This window comes from Embiotoca jacksoni, unplaced genomic scaffold (genome assembly GCF_022577435.1).
Source record: "Embiotoca jacksoni isolate LCO1_2020_lvr unplaced genomic scaffold, fEmbJac1.0.p SCAF_12, whole genome shotgun sequence".
Taxonomy (NCBI): Eukaryota; Metazoa; Chordata; class Actinopteri; family Embiotocidae; genus Embiotoca; species Embiotoca jacksoni.
This window is the reverse complement of record NW_027185252.1, coordinates 2,907,944-2,930,000: the sequence shown is the minus strand read 5'-3', so window position 1 is coordinate 2,930,000 and position 22,057 is coordinate 2,907,944. Positions and strand designations below refer to the sequence as shown.

The 22,057-nt window shown below is 44.1% G+C and overlaps 1 protein-coding gene across 2 annotated transcripts in view; it reads left to right on the top strand.

The window, feature by feature from the left end:
- The window catches only part of wdpcp (WD repeat containing planar cell polarity effector), a 73,140-nt gene that overhangs the window by 32,042 nt on the left and 19,041 nt on the right, over positions 1-22,057 (top strand). For both annotated transcript variants that reach the window (XM_069144222.1, XM_069144221.1), the window contains 6 exons: positions 1,885-2,021; positions 5,183-5,374; positions 13,654-14,257; positions 18,562-18,750; positions 19,067-19,190; positions 20,550-20,613. In XM_069144222.1, coding sequence (XP_069000323.1) covers positions 1,885-2,021; positions 5,183-5,374; positions 13,654-14,257; positions 18,562-18,750; positions 19,067-19,190; positions 20,550-20,613 — 1,310 coding nt within the window. The remainder of the gene's footprint in view (positions 1-1,884; positions 2,022-5,182; positions 5,375-13,653; positions 14,258-18,561; positions 18,751-19,066; positions 19,191-20,549; positions 20,614-22,057) is intronic.

The following is a 22,057-nucleotide window of genomic DNA, read 5'->3' as shown; positions in this document are numbered from 1 at the left end:
GCATCAAAAACGTGGTTGCAGGCTTGCATGTATGAATGTAGCTATCTGTGTCTCGGGGGCTACATATGAATGTGGAGTACACGTATACAATGTGTGTGTGTGTGTGTGTGTGTGTGTGTGTGTGTGTGTGTGTGTGTGTCTGGGGGCGTTTCAGGGTGGGTCAGGAAGGTCTGGCCCTTAATTCTAAATCAGCCACCTGGTCCCAGATTGGGCCACAGCCTGATTTCACATCCCCTCCTTCATTTGGAAATGAATGGGATTAATCTTAATCCCGTTTATAGACACCCATTGAGATCAATACTAAACTGCATTTAACTTGATTTGTCTGTAATCTATTACAAAGACGCTTACTATTGCATTAATAGTTGTTTCGGAAAGCTATGGCATCATTAATGGCTGTTTTTTTTTTTGTTTTTTTTAACGGTTTAAGCCTTGAACCAGTTTTTGGTTACGAATGCTTTTTAATCCAACTTCAACGCAGACTGACTCAACTGACCTGATTTAAGATGCTGTTTTTTCCCCGTATTTCCATGCTGTGTTTGTCTTCCCCCATTAATATTTGCATATTAATTTGAATTTTTCACACAACAGGATGATTTGAAGTGTAATCATCACCAGGACGCGCACGTTTATAAATACACACATGCCACGACTAATTGACGGTTAGATTTCTAAATCTCGGGGTGCAGCCTTACTCGTTCAACTCAAAGCAAGATATCTGAGAGACATGTGTAACAACCACCCCCCACCCCTACCCCCTACCCGCCCCGCCCCCCCCACGCCCTCCTCCCTTCTTTCCATTTAATTGGTTTCATAAACAGATTATTTTGAAGGAGAGGGGGGCTTAATTGCTAATCAGCGTTTCCATGCAGCTCCTGAAGAGTTGAACAGGATCAAGTGTGTTCTTCTACCACAAAAAGGCCTCAGAGCCTTCAGTACACTGACAGCAGGGGAAGAGAGGAGCGAACAGGGGGAGAAAGAGGTACAAAAAATAGAGGAGGCAGAGGAAAGGAGACGGGAGGATGCAGGAAGGTAGAGAAAGAAGAGAATAAGGATGAAGTAGTAAAGGAGAGGAGAGACAATAAAGAAAGAATCTGAGACACTTCAAACTAATCAAAACTTTAAGACACAGTATAACTGGGGTGATGATGAATGATGATAAAGTACAACTTAATTCATAGAGAAAGATTCTTTGTCAGCTAGTCTTGCAAAGCTGTTTTTGTCATTTAGCCTATTAGCATTAATACTATCACAGTTTTTTTTTACAAAGATGTATAAATAAACACAGCCTAGATATACTCCACTAGGAGGCTGAGTCTTTATCAGTTATCCAATGAGAGCTGGACACGTGAACGGCCAGGATGCTGCAACACAGAAACTTCAAAATAAAAGTGCACAAGAAATGTACACAATTTTAAAACTGTTAATTGTGTTAAAACCTACAAAATCTATGTTAAATGTCTAAAAATGAAAAAAAACAAAAAAACTTTAATGTTAAAATCTTCACGCAGGCTTTCAGACATGGAAAATCCAGAAAGTCTGATATAAAGATAATTTAAAACACAAAGTTACCTGATCAACTACGAATTTTGATGGAGCTCCTGTTGTTTTCAGAATATAAAAATGCATCCGTAAAAATTTGAATTGTTATTGTTATTGCTAAATAATTTCAACCATATTTTTTTTTTTTTTTTTTTTAAATGTATCCTAACTTGTTTTTCTACGTAACAAAAAAAAAAATAAAAAAAAATAAACACCTGCTTATGTGTGTGTGATATTTGGTTGTGCGAGAAGATCTTGGACTGTTTACAGTTCACCTGGGCAGTACAGAGTTGTTTTTGTTGTTCTGAATCATGACATTAAGTGTGGTGATGTCATTCCCAGCGGTGCTGAGCGATAGGCTGATTCTGCTGTCCTTCCTGGAGCAGAGCCAAGTGGCTGCAGTCTACCTGAACAAAAAGAACCAGGACTTCCCGGAGACTGGCAGGCGAACAGACAAACTCTCACCCTCTGAAATCAAGGTACAGTGGAGCGCATTGAGGGAGTGTGCATGAGTAACGTGTGTGAGAAAAGAGAGGCACAAAGAAGGAAAAGAAAAGTGCTTAACATGTGGTCCCGTATCACTGTCCAACTTCTGTCTTCATCTGACCTGATGGGCGACATTTCCAAAATGTTTTTATTGGATCAGCTTCACATTCAGTTCGGAGCGTTCTGTGATTGAGATAAACCTGTGAACAAAGGACACCTGGTACAGTTCGGTCACACGCTCTTTCAGGAAGCGGCATACCATTCAAATGAATGAAGAAAAAAAAAAACACCTATGAAACGATTATTATAAAACCCTTTGAAACTCAGTGTGTTTGAGTGAATGTACAGAAACCTGCTGGGTCCTTGATATGTTATTGACATTCTCCTTATGAGAGCCAGTTAAACAACCAAATCTGGTTTGAAGAGTTGATTAAATAAAGTAGCATTTCTTCAATCAATCAGTTTTCTATTAAAAAATTTCCCCTTGGGGATTAATAAAGTAACTACCTACCTATTAACATTTCTTACTGGTGATCTTTGTAACAACTATTAAAGGCTGCTTGATTTTGGAGAGGATGTTTCTGGTTAGTTTAGCCATTAACTGGTTAGTTACCCACCAACAGAATATATCTACAGTAGGCAGCCAACTGTCCTCTATTCATTTGGCCTTATACCATCTGCACATAATGAGTATTTCTCCAGGTCCTGTTTCTATCTGCAAGTCTGAATTTGTAAAGGTTCAATACAATCATAATGGAATAAAGCCTTTAACATTCAGGTTGCCTCTTCCTGTTCCTGTCTATTAATCTCTCATGCAGGTGTGTATTGAGCCGAGTCTGATCTGGAGGTGTTTTTCTTTTTTTTTTTTTTCTTTTTTTTTTTGTAGGTGTTAGTAATAGGTCTGATTATGTGCGGACCTGTTCTTTCCCACAAAACAAACCTACCCTGTGTCCTCCCTCACTAGCTGGCTAACCGCTAACCCTGGCATTATCACATTACTGCCAGACCCTTTTGTCGAGGTGTGTGTGTGTGTGTGTGCGCGCGCATGTCGGTGTGTGTAAAAGCAATCGTTCCTGCCGTGCGTCTGTCTCCAGAAGCGCGGTCCTGATAACGCACCCCCCCCCCCCCCACACCACCACCACTACTCCATATTGTACCCCCCCCCCCGCGCACACCCTGTCAATGCATGTGCACCCGCCTGCATGCAACCTGCAACACACACACACACACGTGTGCACACACGCACGCTCAACTACCCATCCCCCACAACAAACACTCACGCACGCACGCGTACACATCGCCCTGGTCCAGTGGGCTAAGCTGGAGAAGGGAGAGTAGGGGGCGTTGGAGGGGGGAGGACGGGTGGGTTGGGGTGGGGTGGCGCTAAACTAATCCGGCCCACAGAAAGTGGTTTTTGATTATTGCTGACCAGCAAACGCCAGCAGAAGAAAAAAAAAAAAACGAGAAGAGATGGGTAGGGATGGAGGGATGGAGGGGTAGAGATAGAGTGTGTCATTAACCCAGTGATTTTCTGTCTGGTTTTTTTTTTTTTTTTTCTTCTTCTTCTTTTCCATTTCTAATCTGTCAGTGATCTCCCCGTTCAGCTGTTTGGGGCAACTCTTTGTTCCCCTTTATCATCAGATGTACTTCCATCATTTCCAGTCATATTTTGTGTCCGAAGCAAATTCCCCCTCCCCAAGGAGGCCGAGGAGGGCAGACATGGACCACTGCATCTCAAATCTGCTCCTCTCATACATTACAGCTTGTCGATATACTAATTTCTGCATGTTCCTGGACTTTGAGACCATTTTTTTATTTTTTTTTATTTATTTATTTATTTATATTTTTTTTGTACTTAGACATGTTTTTATTAATTCATTTCTAAAGAGGCATCCCTGTGTTCCTGCTTCTGACCATGTGCCTATTTAGTGGGATTTTGATGTTACAACCGAATGCTCTTTTCCTGTCTTTCAAACATTTATCGTGGCACAAACCTCTCATTGATCTATTACAAAAATTCCAATTATCCTACCTTTTTTTTTTTTTTTTTTTTTGATGGTGTGTTTTGTTTCGGGCTTCATTCATTCATTAATTCCAGTATGTTTTATTCCTCTGTTCCCATTTCCCTAAAGCTGTGGTGCATAAAAGCAGCCGTCACCTCTCCTCCCTCTTTTCTTACCCTCCTCTCCGAACCCAAACATTCAGCTTTTCCTTCATTATTACCCTTTATTCTTCTCTCTGTTTCCTGCTTCACCTCTGTCCTCCCTCTATCTGTCAGGTCCTAGCCACTCTTCTGCACCACGACGGAGGTCATTAACGTGTGTGTGTGTGTGTGTGTGTGTGTGTGTGTGTGTGTGCGCGCGCGCATTGTGTTAGTGAGTGTGACTGGAGATAAAGAGTGTATGAAAGGCCTGTATGAATATGGGGCTCTCTCTCTCTCTCTCTCTGTGTGTGTGTGTGTGTGTGTGTGTGTGTGTGTGGAGTGGGGGGGGGGTGTACATGAAAGGCGGGGTCACAGTTTAAGACCTGCAATTTCACCTGCTTTAAAAGTCCTTCTGAATCGAGAGTACAGTTTGTTTAATGGTGTGTGTGTGTGTGTGTGTGTGTGTGTGTGTGTGTGTGTGTGTGTGTGTCTAAAAGTGAGTGTTTATATACACTTTTTTTATATCGGTGCCTTTGCATGTATGTACACGTGTGTTTGTCTACATAAATTCATGTGTGTGTGTGTGTGTGTGTGTGTGTGTGTGTGTGTGTGTGTGTGTACCCCCCCAAGCGCCACGAGAGCTCATTACTGTGCGTCTCTTTGTTGTGGCCCGTAGAGCGTGGCGGACCTTCCCAAAAATATGCACATCACTAAAACAACAAGCCCGACAGAACAAAACACACACAGACATTAATAATGGAAGATAAAAAAACAACCTTAGACATCAACAAAAACAGGAATGGGGGAAGGACAGCCGAGATATCAGGGCCTACAGATGTGGAGGTGTCGGAGCCCTCGGGTTCTGAAAGAGGAGCGTGAAGCCAAAAAGAAGAATCGCTAAGTTGCCCTTCCTCATAAGATATGACTGTATTGCACCATTTTGACTCTCCTCTCCTCGTGTGTGTGTGTGTGTGTGTGTGTGTGTGTGTGTGTGTGTGTGTGTGTGTCCAGGTGGTGTGTGTGGAGGTGAGTGGGCGTGGTCGTAGACTCCACAGACACGTGGGTCTCAACCGTCTCCAGGACGCAGCGCTCTGCTGGTGGAACCTGGACGAGCCCGGTGAGGAGCTGTGGCCCTGGACGCCCACAAACACGCACAGGAACAACCTGGTGCTGATCAGCTGCTCACCTGCCGAAGGCCTCAAGGTGCAGACACACACACACACACACACACACACACACACACACACACACACACACACACACACACACACACACACACACAGCTTTCCACGTAATCCTTACATATCAAAAACATAAAAGTTCCTACTTCCTGTTTGGTTTTTCAGAAGGTTTTCTGCTCTTAAAATTTATCACAAGCGCCAAAATAAAAGTACAGCACTCAAAGTCTGTTTATCCAAGAGAATAATCGAAGCCACAGTTCTTCTGAAGGCAAATTAAGTTATTGTTTACTTTCATAAAAGTCCTAAGAACATATGCCAGAATGCTGTGCGTTGATTAAAAAAGAGTGGAGAGTCCAAACAACATGGTGATGAAAGATGATAAACTGCCAGCATACTGGACTGGATGGAGGACTTTTGCTCATCCAGACAACGCTTCATTGGCTTCAAGAAGCTTTAGGATTTTGTCCTCATGGATTCTGGTGGCGTTACTGCGGGAATATCAGCCAGCAGGGTTCTCGTACGATGCGAGCGAGAGCTGTCTCCTCAGGCACAAATCAAATGATCTTAGTGGATCGACCAATTTACCGAAAATGGTGGATTGTTCACGTCGCTGCTTTTGGGAAGCAAGTTGCTACTCTTAAGTGGCGTAAATCAAGTACTTAAGTGGCTATAAGATGGAGCCTGAAGTCAGCCGGACAGGTGGGTTGGTGCAGTTATAGCACCGATATGTTTTGTACCAGACAGTCCTTGTTAAAGGGATGTTAAGGCAAAGCTCTCTTGGTATGTTTTCACCCTTAATATGTGCCGTGACCTCCGAGAGTCCAGCAGCCAAAATGAGTTTTTCTCCCCCGAAGTGTCTGGGAAACACTTGTTTCTTCACACTGAGCTGGACGCCTCTTTAGATACCGCTTCCAAATGGAATGAGATCCCACGGCAGACCTTCATCACACTGCGGGGATTACGTATCTCATCTGGCCTGGGAACACCTTGAGATCTCCCAGGCCTTGGAGGACATGGCTGCTTAGCCTGCTGCTGCAGCCACACAGACCTGGATAAGTGACGGAAAACACACATGGATGGATGGATGTAGAAATTAATTGCTGAAACGTGTTTGGTCCTCGACTTCCCTCATAGCCTTTGTATCTCGTTGGAAGCATCTTGATCCCCAAAGAAAATCAGGTTCCACACCAGAAAGCATTTTTCTGCCCCAACTTCTTATTAAGTTTGGCAAATTTGGGAATTTCAGTTTACAGTCGCACAGGATGCCTTGCTTTAATCGTGGTATTTCTCTTTTTCCTGACTCAACAACATTCCCCGCCTTGTTTTCACCTTCTATCACTTTAAGTAACTGATAATGAGTAATAATGGCTGCTTTTTTGTATGAACTAAATGAAACTGCATCTAATTGATAGCTAAATACGAAAAGGAAAAACTAACGCAATGGGACTGAACAAACAGAAATTCTCAACTTTAAAGTTAAAAAAAAACAAAAAACTTTCAGTGTTATTTGAAGCCTTAAAGTCAATAACACAAATCAGAACTCAAGCTATTTTTTTTTTAGTTTTTTTTTTACACACTCAGACACACAAAAACACACACACACACACACACACACACACACACACACACACACACACACACACACACCAGACACACAGTGGAAAAAGGCAACAAAGCTGCTGATTCGGGCCGACCAGTGTTGTCGTGGATGGGATTGGGGATGGTGCGTTAGTCACCTCAAGGGTGGTACCTCTGTGTTACACCTCCATGCATCACCATATGAAATAAGCAGGAGAGCTAAGCTGTGGTACAGCGTGAAGGAGAACGCCTACACTTTCTCACACACACACACACACACACACACACACACACACACACACACACATAGAAAGAGGCTGAAAACACACACACACGGCCTCTGGCAAAAACCCTACCCGTGACCCCATTCTGTGTCAATGTGGGATTGGCCTCGTGCCGAAAGCAGATGAAAGATCCCAAATTACCGAACCGGGCTTAACTGCACTCCTCGTACCGCGTACCCCGGTAAGCGTATGCAAAACATTCCCCACACCGGAGAGGGAGAGAGAGAAGGGAAAGGATCTGCGAGAGGGAGGAAAGATGAGCGTTACCAATTGCATGCTAGGAAAACAAATTCACGCAGAAGAAGAATGAGGGAGGGATTGGAGGTGGGGTGGGGGAGGTGAGGGGAGGTGAGGGGTGGCACACATGAATATTGAAATAATCAAAGCAGATGCAGTTTGCTGCTTCTTTTTTTTTTTTTTCTGCTTCTTGTTTTTTTTTGGAACGCTCTCCACATTTATCACACTCCTTCACCTAGTTTATTCTCTCTGCCTCCCCCAACACCCCCCCCACACACCCCCACACCCCACCTCCTCTCCCTCCCTCCCTCCCTCCCTCCCTCCCCTGCATCATCCTCCCTCTCCTCCTTTTCCTTCCTCCTCGCTTCAAGAACATTAAAGTCTCTTCGCGGGGCTGCGGCATCGCGCTCTAATGAAAGCGTTTGTTGTCATTTTTCAGATGCGCGGTGTGAAATTAAGCGAGCAGTTTATGTAAGAGCCGTAGCGGGGAATCAAACGCCGGGCACACATCGGGCGACGCCAGCTACTTCAATCACTTCAAGCTCATATATATGTTCCTTTTGTTCAGTTCGCTATCTGCCGCACTAAGCCAATTTTCTAGCCAGTCTCTCGGCATTTAAAAAAGTCTGATTTTTTTTCCCTATGTGGTCTTAATTCGTATGCCCCCCCCCCTCTCTCCCCTCTCCCATGCTGATAAGTGGAGCTACAGTACGTAAGGGGGTTGGGGGTGTGGTGGTAAGGATAGGAAAACATACACAGTTCGTTTTATGCAGCCGGTTAACATTTTTAATGATCCTTTCCTTCATGCTTCCCTCCTTCACCCCTCCCTCCTCCTTCCCCCCAAACAAACACACATGCATAAGCCATTTCCTGCAATTTAATAATCTTAATGAAAAGGAAATGGCAGATAAATGTGTTTTTTTTTTCTCACACTTTAAGCCTCTTCAGCTTTTTGCTTTTTCTGTAGTGTGTTTGTGAGTGTACTTTTTGTTGTTGTTTTGTTGTTTAAACCGTATGACTATCCTGTTATCTGTCACCAAGCAGTAGTTGTTTGATCGGCAGTTGTGTGATTTCTGCTGTTTTTTTTGTTTTTTTTAATCATTATTTACTTAAAGCAAGAATAAGAACATATAGCTGCATAGAAATTCAATAATCTAGAGGTTTTCCTCACTTTAAGAACACCACAATTAAGAGTGACCTAAATTCATGTCATAAAATTTGCTTCTAAGAAATAAAAAGCTACAGTCCGAACATGGAGAATTGAAGCATATAGAAGTAGAAGGCACAATTTCAGAGGTGCACTGCAAAATCATTTGTACCATGAAAGGGGGTCGGGTGTGGAATCGAAAGTGCAGAATTATCCCCAAGCTTCACTGCTTTGTAAAAAGTCACACAGGAAGTCCTGCTCGTACAGTCGTGGGTCTCGTGACGTCATTTTCCCCGCAATTATGTCCGGTGGTACCGGTTCTTATGACAGTTTAGGTGTGAGGAATATCTTGGCTTGTAAACCCGCTGAGCCTGCACATTTTTCTCACATCAGTACTTCAACTCTAACCCCCTAATTCACATACCTAAAAACTTCCCAGTCCCACCGGGTGCCCCCCCCTTCCCTCCCTCCCTCTCTCTCCCCCGTCCCCTCTCCCCAGCACCCCCTCGACTCTCCTCCAAGTCCCTCCGTCTCTCTCTATCCGTCTCTCCCTGTCTTTCTCTGCTCCGTGAGCTGGAAAATTGGCTTCAAAAGGCCACTGCTGTGAACAAGGGCCAGCCACACAGTTGGGCCCGTCCGCTTTATCTTTCACGCCACGGAGGGGGAAGAAAGGTGCCGGTGAGAGAGAGAGAGGAGAAGAATGGAGAAGAATAGTTTTGACCAGTCACTGAAACCAATAACCAGGAGAAAGCTACTTACTAGAGGTCTCTCTCTCGCTCTCTTCCCATCTGTCTGTCTCCCTCTCTCCCTGTCTCTGCTCCCTTTGCATCTTCCTCTCTGTGTCTCCACTCCACTCCCTGTCTCTTTATTCTTTTCCATTTCCACTCTTTCTCATCATCTTTTGTGCATATTTCTGTCTGTCTGCATCCCTTTTTGTTTTTCTTTTTTTTTTTTTTCTGACTCTCTTCTGCACATCCTTCCACCCACTTTTCTCGCTCCCTCTCTCGACTGTATTCATCATTTTACAACTTATGCTCCCAGAAACTGGGGATGCTGCATGGTGCATACTCTGGAGCTTTGTGTTATGACTACACGTGTATGCTGTATTATAGAAGTATTTCCTTTACACCTCTTTTAAAGACTCAGTCAGTTGTTTTAGGATTAAAATTGTGGCAGTTTGTAAAATTGGGATGCAAATTGGTGCTTTTAACAACAAGAAAGGTGTTGGTGTGGCTGTAATATGAAATGAATACCCAGAACAAAGTATTTTTTTTTAAATATTTATACATAACATACTTAACCTATGTGGTCAGATTGGTTAGTACAGGTAGCTGAGCATACATGTTTTAGAGATCACACACTCAGCTCCAAGTAAACAGTCCCATCATTTGTCTGTTATTTATTTTTTATTTTTTTTAAGATTATACACGAGCACAAATGTTAGCAATTCAGGGAGTTTATGGTGCCTTGAGATTCAAACCCCATAACCCTGCAAGTCCTCAGATTGCTTTAATCTCTTAATCAGCTGTGTTGCCTTCAGGGACATTCTGCTTGCCTTTGCTCGGTCCACATGTAAAAGAAAATGAGGCACAGCATGGCTGTAAAGATGACCCGGAGTCAAAATGTCGCTGCGCTGGCTCTAATAAACATTGTGACTGTAAATATACTTCCTGACTGTGAGAATATGCTCACTTTGTTGGGTGCTTCCTGCACCAAATGTCTATTGCAGCAGTTTGAACCTGTGTGAACTGCATCCATTAAGATTTTGCCCTCAAATTGGACACATGTTGAGGGAAACAAGGGCCGTGATTTTATATCAATGAAGTACAAGTTGAGCTCACTGCACTCATGTCCTGTTCAAAACCAAGACCATGCTAAGTGGTAAAACACTGTTCTGTATGTACACCTGGCACCTGTCAAAGCCACCAATACAGATTGCTTTATAATTACACTGTAATTCAAATCAAAATGTAGAATAACTGAGATTTAATGATCAAATGGTGGTTGGTACAAATTAGTGTTTAAATTATTTTTAGAGTGATTGATAGACTGATATAAAAGGAGGATGTTCTATAATATTGCAGCTGTACCGGTGTTTAAATATGTTAGGAAGTTATGAAGATATTTATTAAAAGGACATTGAACTTCACCTGAAAATCTCCTGGAAGCCAGGGTGATGTGTACTTAACACTGTGGAATAAACATTGTATGATTAAGAAGTTTCTTATTAAATAATAAGATGTCACTCAAGCTATAAATCATCTCTGTCGTAAACAATATCTTCAAACCTATAAGTAACATCAAGGTGTTGACATTACTTGAGGGACATTACTTACAGAATCGAGCCGTCCTGCAGGGAAATCCATGATATTGATTGCAGCGTTGGTGTGAAAATAACCAAATGTCATTAAATGTGTCCAATTTCGACTGTGAAATTGAGTAAACACTCAATTGTAGTCGAACCGCAGCAGTGAAATGAACTACAGTTGTGGACATGTGTCAAGTGTGATACGAGAAATCGTACTCGAGTTGGATGCGTGTTCATTTTTTCCACATCTTATACAAGGATGCGCGAGAACTATGTGTGTCAAAACTCCTGGTTCTTACAGCTTGAACCAGTCCAGTGCAGTATTTACTTGTTGCCTCTGAACTTTAGCTGACGAGGTCCTCCTCCTTCTTTTCCTCGGAGGGTCAACCTGTCGGGGGACACGGAGCTGAATCAGCTGCACCTCATCCCCGCGATGGTGCCATGGTGGCATGCTGGCACAGCAGCAGCGGGCACAGGCGGGCCGGGCATGGGATGAAAAGCTGAGAGGATGAGATGTGGTTGGTGGGGGTCAGGGTTTGTGGCATAGAAGTAGGTCTTGTGATTCCTGTCGCAGCATTCTGTGGGATGGACTCGACGGACCCTCGCCCGCTATGCTGTTTGCGTGCTGGTTTATTTTAATGCATGTGTCACTTTGTCCCCGCAAGAAATGTAGCTATCCAGAGAACTGCACCCTCCCCAAGGATACGCCACCTTTTACATGAATTGAGCCCCTCTTGCCTGCTGCCTCGAATAAACACACACATTCACACACAGCACCCACCCCCTGGGGAGCAGCAGGAGCTAGCTCTGGGGGATTATAGAGAGGAGGGAAAAAAAGCTTTCAGGAGGACAGTCATCTGCTTCTCTCCTGCTGTAGACCATGGGCAGGCAAAAAAAAAAAAAAAAAACCTGCCTTCCTCCCTCTAAGTCCCTTTTTGGCAATGCCTGCCAAAAAACTGGTCCGAGCAGCTTTGCGAAAGGAAAGGAAGGCAGGCAAGCAGCCGATCCCTCTTTCTGTCTACACGGCGAAAAGAAATGGGCTCATTTAGCCAAAGCTGCCACGGTCAATGCAGGGCTCTGATAGAGGCTTTGGTAAGGTGAAATCCCTCCTAAAAAGCTCTGTTAGTGACTCTGGAGCTGTCGGACTGCTGTTTAGTACAGGCTGTTGTCTCCTGTCATCCACCTACTGTTCCCGGCTCCTTGTGGGTGTTTTATCGACGGTGCCACCCGTGACTCGGCCTACCTCCTTCAATGTCAATGCATGTTTGCTTGGCGGGGTCATTGTTCCCACTCCCACCGACTGATTGCGGGCGAGAAGCGAATAATCTACATTCTGGATGTGACCATTGGTCAAATAAATCCAAGGTCTCTTCACATATCTTTTTGTTTCTTGTCATGTCTGGTGTCGAGCTCTTGGCTCCTCAAGCAGGTAAACAGAGGAGGTTGTTTATCACCGGGTGCCAAGCCGGGGCATGCTCAGGGAGAAGACGTGGCTGACCTTGAGTTAAAATGGAGCTCTTATCATTTAGCGTCTTGATTGACAGCCGGGTGTTTATGAGCAACGTGGAAGGCTCTATTTCTTCCATCTCCGAGTCGTTTGTGGCTGCCGCCACGGTATGACTCATTTCTCTCTCTCTCTGTCTTTCTCTCACGCGTTCCCTCTCGCTCTTTTGTCTCCCTCCTTCTTTCGTTGAGAAACAGGGTAGTTCATTAACTGTACTGGCACACAAAGTGAAAGAACATGTTAAAACAACAACTAAAATGACCAGATCTGGTTGTATTGGTTACACCGTGTTGCGCAGCACTTGAAACTTAACTACTAGGTGACAAAGGCTGAATCCACCCTCATGCACAAATCTGGTCTCTCGGGGCCCAAAGATATACGCCGACAAAAAAAATAATAATAACAGAGCAGTCAAAGCATCTAATTCTATACACGGATTTTGTCTAAGCTTCGTAGACTTGTAGTGAAGTGAGTGGTATTAAAGAAAGTATTTTTTCCAACTTTACAATTGATGTTTACAGTCAATTTACAGTGAAAACAGATTTACTCTACGAAGAGGCCTCAAAATCTTGTTTAGTCATGTAAAGTCAGTTTATTTATGAAGCTTATTTCAACACAACATACTTCAACCACACAACTTCAGACAGAATTAAAATAAATTACACCATCAAAACAAGCCTTTTAGCATTGAAACATGTTAATATTAGTGAGGTAGAGATGGGAATGATATTTGTTTTTCCAGTTCTTCGTCATTAAACAAAGTATTAGACAAAGTGAAATTTCAACCTGATGATTGGCCCATTTAAAAGAAATGTCAGAGAAATCAGCAAAGTTTCTATTTTTCATTCTGAAGGGGCTTGAATGTTTTTTCAAAATTTTATCGTAGTTCACTCAATGGCTGTTGAGATGTTTCAGTCAAAAACTAATCATGGCAAAGGGGAAACGTCAGAGGATCTTGAAAGTCACAGAGTTGTTCTTCCTCTGGGCGCCTTGGATATCTATACCAAATTTAAAGGCTATATATCTCATACTCGTTGGGATATTTCAGTCTGAACCATGGGTGGTAGTCTTACAGTGATGTAGAATCATCACATCACAGAAGATCACTTTTAACGTCCTCGGTGTGAATCTTCTGCCAACTTAAGAAAAGAAAACAGTTTATGTTGACGGTGGATCAGATTTCCTGGGAAGCGGTTCAGGTGTGCACGAGTTGACCGAACTGAATTCCCTTTTTCTCCCTCAGGTCCTCACCTCTGTCCGGACTGAAGGAAATCCCCTGGACTGCCGCTTCAGCCTGCTCCAGCCCTACCAGGTGCTAACAGTGGAGTCACCTGCGGGGCCGCCGGGATCCAGAGAGGGGTCCTGGGCCGACAGCTGCGTGTACGAATGTGCACGAGGGCGCCCGCACCGCCTGTCCGTCACCCGCATCCCCCTGACGTCCCATCCCGTCTCCTGCTCTCGACACCCCTCTGAGGCCACGCTCCTCCTGGGCTTAAGTGACTCCTCCTTAGTCCTTTACGATCAGCGACGGGGGGTCTCTCTGCTGGCCTCCTGCCCTGTTCCCCCCACATTGCTCGCCTGGCACCCTGCTGGGGCCGTTGTCATGGTAGGGGGAGGACAGGAGGAGCTGATGTGCTTTGATGTGGGCCTGGCACCTGTAAGCATGGCACTGGTGGCGGAGGAGGAGGCTTCAGCTGCCACGTTAAGACTACCTCAGCACCTGCGCTGCTCCGGAGGCCTGGCAGGGCTGCAGTGGGGGACCGGCGTCAATGGCGGTCCAGAGGGGACAGATGTGCTGACACTGGTCTTTCATGGGGGGCCGCTGGCGGCCTTGAGATTCAGACTGGGTAGGTAAATTAAGATTCAAAAACGCTCTCCATGTCTGTGCTTGTAGAAAACGCTGGAATATTTGTCGAAAAACAAAACAAAAGAAAAACGCCCAAAACAAGTTCTCCAGTCGTTGTTTTATCTTGTCCAACCAACAGTTCAAAACCCAACATGTTCAATTTGACATAAAACTTAAAGCAGATTTTATAAGCTGGAAGCAAATGTCTGGTGTCATATATCGATTATCGACTACTTGATGAAGTACTAGAAGTAGCTCCGCCCACCTTTAAACACCACAACCTTGTATAGAAATAAACATCCTCTGTACTAATTATCCTCCCATTTCTATAGACTTAACATTACATGCAATGCTTCATCGAAATGCTAAGTAGAAAATAATTTACAGTCCTTCCACAGCATCCCAATCACCTCCTCCTAATGAAGGTGCTCTCCTCCCTTCGGAGGCTCTGCCCCCGTTTTGGATCTGACACGGTGTGAATACGGCTGCCGACCGGGTCGTCCTGGTACCTCTTCACCGCTCAGGGAAGTTAATTTGTTGACGGGCGGGAAGGTTAGCAGGAGTCACGCTCTCAGAGGTCATTCAATAATCGCCCCGGGGCACGAGCCCCCCAGGTGCATTCTGGGATGCATTTTTCCGATAAATCGTTTACAGTGGCTGCGCAGTCCCTCGGGGCCCCCAGATAAAGTTTGCCAATCAAAATTTTTTCCGAAGCAGCCACCTCACCCTCCAAAACACACGAGCATACACACACTCATACAGTCGCACACACACACACACACACACACACACACACACACACACACACACACACACACACACACACACACACACACACACAGTTCAGCATCTTTAATTGTGACTTTGGAAAGAAGATGTGACAGTGGCACGCAGCTCTCTGCTGAAGTTTGAAAGCAGGCATGTGGGGGTGGAGGGAGGAAGGTGGAGGATGTGTTTGTGTGTTTGTGTGTGTTGGACTGTGTGTGTCGGGCTGCGTTTGCCTGTGTGCAGAGGGAAAGGGGAGGGTGTCTTCCAACAATAGCTTCCACTCCTCTGATCGTCTGCCAAGGTTTTTGATGAAGAAAGTCACTGCACGTCTTTTCTCCATGATAATTCTTCCCCCCCCCCCCCCCCACACACACACTATTTCTGTGCTTCTCTGCGCACGCGCACACACACACACACACACACACACACACACACACACACACACACACACACACACACACACGCGCGCGCGCGCTCCGACTCATTTTGTTTGTTTGCTTGCGCTCCTTCTCTGTATTGACTTGTTTCATAAGGCCCGCTACATGACAGAAGGACTGACTCGGGAGGCGGTGAGGAAGAAAGACTTGGCTGAGCTCCAAGTTCTCTTGTTTTTTTTTTTCCATAGGAGGCAGCCCTCCCTGGTGCCCCTCCACCCTCCTCCTCCTCCCCCCCACCCCCCTGCCTGTGCCGAGTTATCTCATCTGGGCACACGTTGGCCGCGGCTGGGCCGCACCGGTGCAGGCTGTGGAGGGGCAGACCGGGGAACGTGCTGCACGACACGCAGCGAAAACAGTCATTTTTTTTTATTGAAGCGACGGGAGTGTGGGGAAATACTACTGATGTTTAAAGGACAATTATGTAACTGGGTGTTCAGCTAGTTTTGAAGAAGCAGAGAGAGCTGGAAAGGATGCATCTTTATTTTATGTATTCAGTAGGGATCAAAGTAACATAAAAATGGTTGAATGGTTTCAAACTGTCGTTTGATTAGTTCAGCTTCTATTTGTTATCAAAATTAGTGAGCAGACAGCCCTAAGTTTTAAGCTGATTTATGGTCAGTCTGAGCTGCATGTCTGATGGCAGGCCCCCCACCGTGCCAGCATTTGATAGGAAGTGCCTGTGTCCACCATTATCAGTAACTTTCAACACGTCACGCTGTGATTGGCCACCTGTGCAGAGGTGAGAGATGAATCAGCCATTGTACATCTCATTTTTCCCTTTTTTCCATCTCATTTGTGACTCAAAATTGTTTCCACCTGTACAACCAAAGGCAACGTTATAAATATGTCCCCGGAGAGACGGGCTGAATGTGTCCACCATCATCCAGGTTTTAAATAATACTGAGTCGCCCCCTCTCTGCCGTCCAGTGTTGCGGTTCTTTCAGATCAACGACGATCTTTTTCAGAGACCATAACTTGGCCCTTTGACATTTGAAATTTGTCCTTTCTGTTTGCGCAAAATTTGTATATTATTTACTGAATGATTGTCCTAAAAAAAAACAGTTTCAAAGCTTAATCTTTTTCAATTTTAACATAATTTACACCTTAGCTTTAGCCATGACAATCCTCTGGCTTGAGTTTGTCGAGTGCTCGTTCTTCGTCAGCGTTTGTTCTCCTGCTCCGCGTGTTGCTTTGTTTACGACACGGTGACGCTGAACTCCGGAAGTTTGCGTAGACAGGTGTGGGAAGGAGCCGACTTGTCGTTTGCCATCACAATGATGCATTATCTCCCCGCAGAGTCGGCTTAGAGCGGACGTCAACGCCCGACTCAAGGACCCCTACACACAGTTACACACACACACACACACACACACACACACACACACACACACGTGCGGCGCCCGACAAACACACACAAGCCGCTCAGCCGATGTATTAGCCACATTAGCCCACTCTTTAGGGGATTTGGGGGTTTGCTAATTGCCAGCTTGTCATTTTAATTGCTCGTACCACCCCCACCCACCCACGCGCACACACACACACACACACACACACACACAACTTCTTTAATTAATTAGACAAGAGTCGGTGGCGTCTTTGCCTGCTTGCAGCCTGGCCTGTTGACAGTACCGCTGTCGCTGATCACACACGCTGTCCGCTAGTCATGCCCAAATTTTGGCAAGTAAATATTTAAACTTTTATTTGTTATATACGTGTGGCACTTTCAAAATGCAAGCCTGTCTTTGCAGGGAAGTAAAAAATAGAGCAAGACCAGTTTCATTTAAGACATATAAGATTTACGGCAACAAACATTTTGAGTTGGTCGGTTGGTCTCTCGGCTCCTCTGAGACACCGTCAGCCCTTCCCAACGCAAGCCAGGGATTCGTCCATCTGTTATGCTATGTACCGTCATGATCAAGTCACAATGGGCCATAATTACCCCTGGCATTCAACACCTTCACTTCCCTCTCTGTAAACGTACAAACACACGCATGCCCTTCGGCCCTTTTTACATTCAGAACGAGACACCTCTACTAGCGGGAAGGGCACAAAACACCTTCCTTCCATTATTCAGCAGAGTCCTAATCTGCTCACCTGCACACGCAAAAACAAAAGCATAATCAGTCACCTCTGGTCACCTTCTTGTCTTCGGGCAAAGTTAAAGGTCACAGAACGTAGTCAGCCTTCGCCGCGCTAACGACGGCGGCTACACAGTCGGGATGTTTTTCAGTGCAGCTCCTCATGTGGCCTCATCCGCACGTTTTGATAATATTTTCAGCAAATGATCTGAACATGAGAAAGCACACAGTCTGCTCAGTGTTTTGCTGACGTACTGTATGTCAGCAGATGTTGATGGAGAACCTGATACTGACCAGGCATTGAGCAGACTCGCCGGCTAATTGATTGACAAGTCAATGTCAGTCTAACTAATCTAGTGCTGCTTGAGAGTTTAAACTGATCCACTGGACGCTCACTTAACTTCAGTAAGTGCTCCAGGTTATTCTGCGCGGTCGATGAATCACCGCCGCTGCTCAGTAAAGCTTTGACAGACTTTTCTTCTTAATTTTTTTTTTTTAAACAAAGAAAAGAAAGAAAATATCAGATGTTGTTTCAACACGTCGTAGGTGTACTTTGATATCACTGCTGTAACCTCGACCCCAGTATGACAAAAAATAGAAAGGCATGAAAATACAATAACAGCTCAAAATATCAATTGAGCTAAATTGTCCAATTGTACAGTAAAGTATTACGAAAATAACAAACAATAAATGAAATGCATTTGAAAGAGAAGTTCTTATATGGTTGGAAGGTCAAGATCTTTTTTCTTTTGGTGATGGTAGTCAGGATAAAATAGAAAATGCACTTTGTATTAATGATTCATTTATTTAATTTCATAGACAAACATCAGGTAATAAGACCAGATAGGAGGGCTTCATATATAAAGTTTATGTTACCGTACATTTGTTCAACATTCTTGGAGATCCTGTTGTGTTCAAACCTTGATTTTGTTATTTTTAATGTAGCTTTTCTCTTTTTATTTGCATCATTTATTTTGAAATTATTAATATCCTCTCCACTAAACTCTGTGTCGCTATGGCAGGCGCTCTCACGGGGGGGCAGATGGGTGCCGGGGAGCTGCTGCGGCAGAGACTGCGGTGCGGTCAGGTGCGGGAGGCGCTGGGCATCCTGGAGGCCATGGACTGGAGCACCACGGGGGACGAGTGCTACCGAGGCCTGACCTCCGTCACCGACCACCTGCTGAGGCTGCAGCTGAACGCCGAGAGAGAGGGTGCGTCTGTGGGTCTCGCGCTCCAGGTTGTGGACGGGTTTTAGATCTGCTGTGGGACGTACAAGTTCTGTTTGATAATTACGGATATTTGCCCTTCAAAATGATTTGTAACGGCCTGAAGGTTTGTAGTTTTGTAACCTAAGCGGCCTTTAATTTTCTGTGACCTTTTTTTGCTTCCTAATATGCAGAAAAGCAACATATTTAACTGTGCTAGTTATATTTTCTTTAAAAATACAAACAGAAAACACGCTTGTTGACTTAAAACCCTAATGAATGCCATTTATATTTTATAATTTTGTTGTTTGTGTTTCTGTAGCCCAGCTAGAAGCAGCTCTGGGTGTGTTTTACGCTCCGCCCGCCCCTCTCTCTGACACGGTGATACTGGAGTACAGGGAGCCGATCAGCAAGTACGCCCGGCGCTTTTTTCACCACCTCCTCAGGTAACACCACCCCTGTCGCTGTGCTCTTAATTTGATGCACTCAGGGAGAAATTTACTTTGTGAGTGCCCTCAAAGGGGGAGGGGGGGGGGGGGTCAAGGTCAGCTTTTTTTGGAGCACGGGTGAAATTAAAACACATCTTAATAGTAAAAGCACGTTCCTCTATCATGCTGCAGTGCCCTTGAGCAAGACAACCCAGGTGTACGCGTGTTTTCACACGCTCGCGAAAAATGGTTAAATGCAGCAGCCAAATTCATGAGTGTTCCTGTTGTAACAAATAAAAACGATTCTTCCTCTTCTACAATATAAAACTAACAAAAGGACTTGATTGAAAGCTGCCTGTGGTCATATTGAGTCTCCATACGCACACTTGCACACTATTTTTAAGGCATTACTGGAACATTTTGTTCAGTTCATCAACAGAGGGTGGAGAATCAGAAAAAGACGCAGTGTCCAAAAAAACCCGTCTTTCAGAGAATGACATCCATTGAAGAAACAATTTAGCGCTGCTTATTTGCCGCTCACTATTGCTATTTTAAAAAATGCTAAAAAGGAAATGGCTTTTGAATTTTTGTCGCATACACGCGTGCACGTGCACACACACACACACACACACACACACTGACACAGCTTTGAGTCATTCATAAGGCGAAGCACCACACATGCACCTGTTTAGACTGTTGTTTCATTTTCCCTTCTGCCATGAGAGCCTTTTGAAACGCTTGTTTGACTGAAATAGACCCTGTTGTTCCCACACACTGCTGCTCACCGCTCTCCATCCTGCAATTACCTCCCGGTCCCTCACTCCCTCTCTCTCCCTCTCCCTCTCTCCCTCCCTCCCTCTCCCTCTGTTTCTCTGTGTTTCTTTTTCCTCCTCTGTAGCAGAGCTGGAGCGTTGTTTGGCATCCCTCCTCCTCTCCTCTCTTATCACCTACCTGCATTCTTTTTCTCTCCATCAACATCAAATGAAGGAAGCCTCCCCACCTCCTACCCGCTTCCTCCCCGCACCTCCTCTCTCCGCCTGTGTTTGTTTGTTTCATGTTGGCTGTAGACGGGGAAAGTTGAGGTGTTTTGCACTGGGAGATACAGCTCTCTCTCCCAGCTTTAATTCTGGATAATAGGAAAAGGGCTCGCTATTCTCAGTTCAATTATTGACAATGTTGTACGCAGAGGTGTACGTGCATGTCTGTGGTTCGAGGTATGTGTCTGCAGACCAAAGCAAGCAGGAAATATTTACTTCAGACTTGTTTTAATTTGTACAGACTTAGAAAGCATGTATTTTTAGACTGCTGATTGTTTCGCTTTCTTTGGTTAGTTTTGTCGTCTTTCCTCCTTATTGACTGTTTTTATTTTCTCTGCAGGCACCAACGTTTTGAGAAGGCCTTCCTCCTCGCCGTAGATTTAGAAGCCAGAGATTTATTCATGGTGAGTAGAAAGAAATTTCATTTTAAATGCTGTGACAAACAGGTCGTTGGCATTGCAACAAAATCCGGTATTTTTAAGTCAGTCCATCCACAGTCTTGTGAACACAAATTAGCAGCTGATATGATGAAATTATGGTGCAAGACCAAACAGTGAAATAGGAGAAGAACAAACGCATTATGTTTTGTCATAAATGTAAAAGGTTCAGAAAGTACAACTTAATTTTAACACGGTTTTGGTTTTGAGCTTTTGATTTAATTTTAAGTGGATAAAATTTATATTTTTCTACCATCATGCAACACAACCAACACTAAATGAAAGAGTTCAGTTTAAAATTTTTAATTAATTGAAAAAATGTCTGAATACATGTTTTCACCTTGTCATTATGGGTTATTGAGTGTAGTTGGATGGACAAAAATGGCAATTTTATTAATCTAATATTAAATCTACAACTGTGTGCGCAAATCGTGAAGGCATCGGCTGTAAAACATGAATCACAAACAAACAACATATACGTACAGAATCTCCAATAATCCGAGCAGGTGACCACAGACAGGTGAGGGAGGGGAGATATAGAAACGTCTCTGATTGGCTGGAGTACTAATTCAGCCAATCCACACATTTAATGGAGGCCTGCAAGTATGAACACTGTATAGGTTCTGAGAGAGGTTCTGCAGAGTGTGTTTCTGAATGAAATCATATTTTTTGGCATGTTTGCCTTCATTGTAGAGCTTTGCAGTGAGAATACACATGGAAACGTAGAAGGAAAGGGGAATGTCGCAGTTATATTGTTTGCCATTTAACTACTGAAGGCTCCTGGAATTACACCTTTTTTTTTTCCAGCTGACTCCTGAGATCCTGTTAGGACTGTTTAATATCATGTAACAGGTCTTACAAGATTTTTCCAACATCTGGTGATGTTTTTTTTTTAGAGTGAGGTCACCCAGATTTGATCTCTCCAGGTGGATTTGTCACCTTTTAAAGTGTCTTCACCCGACGTGCACGGCGTCCCTCTAAGTCAGGCTTAAAATTTGGTCAATTTGAGAAGCTTCCAGAAACTCCCTAAAAGTTTATAACTCTTCAACCAAAATGTTATAATACAATAGTTAGAGGTTATAAAAAATATTTTTTTTCACTACTTCTACGCACAAATACCTTCATCTTTTTTAATTGAAGACTTTTCAAAAACCTTTATGGACAACAGTCGTGATTGACATCAACTCTTTTAACTAGACAGTTTGTCTCTACATAATATATACAATTAAAGTTACTTAAATAAATGTTGAGTGTATGAATCGATGAACAGTTGGACTCCAGAGAGTTGGGCATCACCGGAAGTATTATGTCAGTGTAGCTGCAAGCTTCTCTTTTGCTATACAACCTATTGTAATTGTTCATTCACTGTTGTACCCTTGTTACTTTCATTTGCACATGACTTATAACCCAC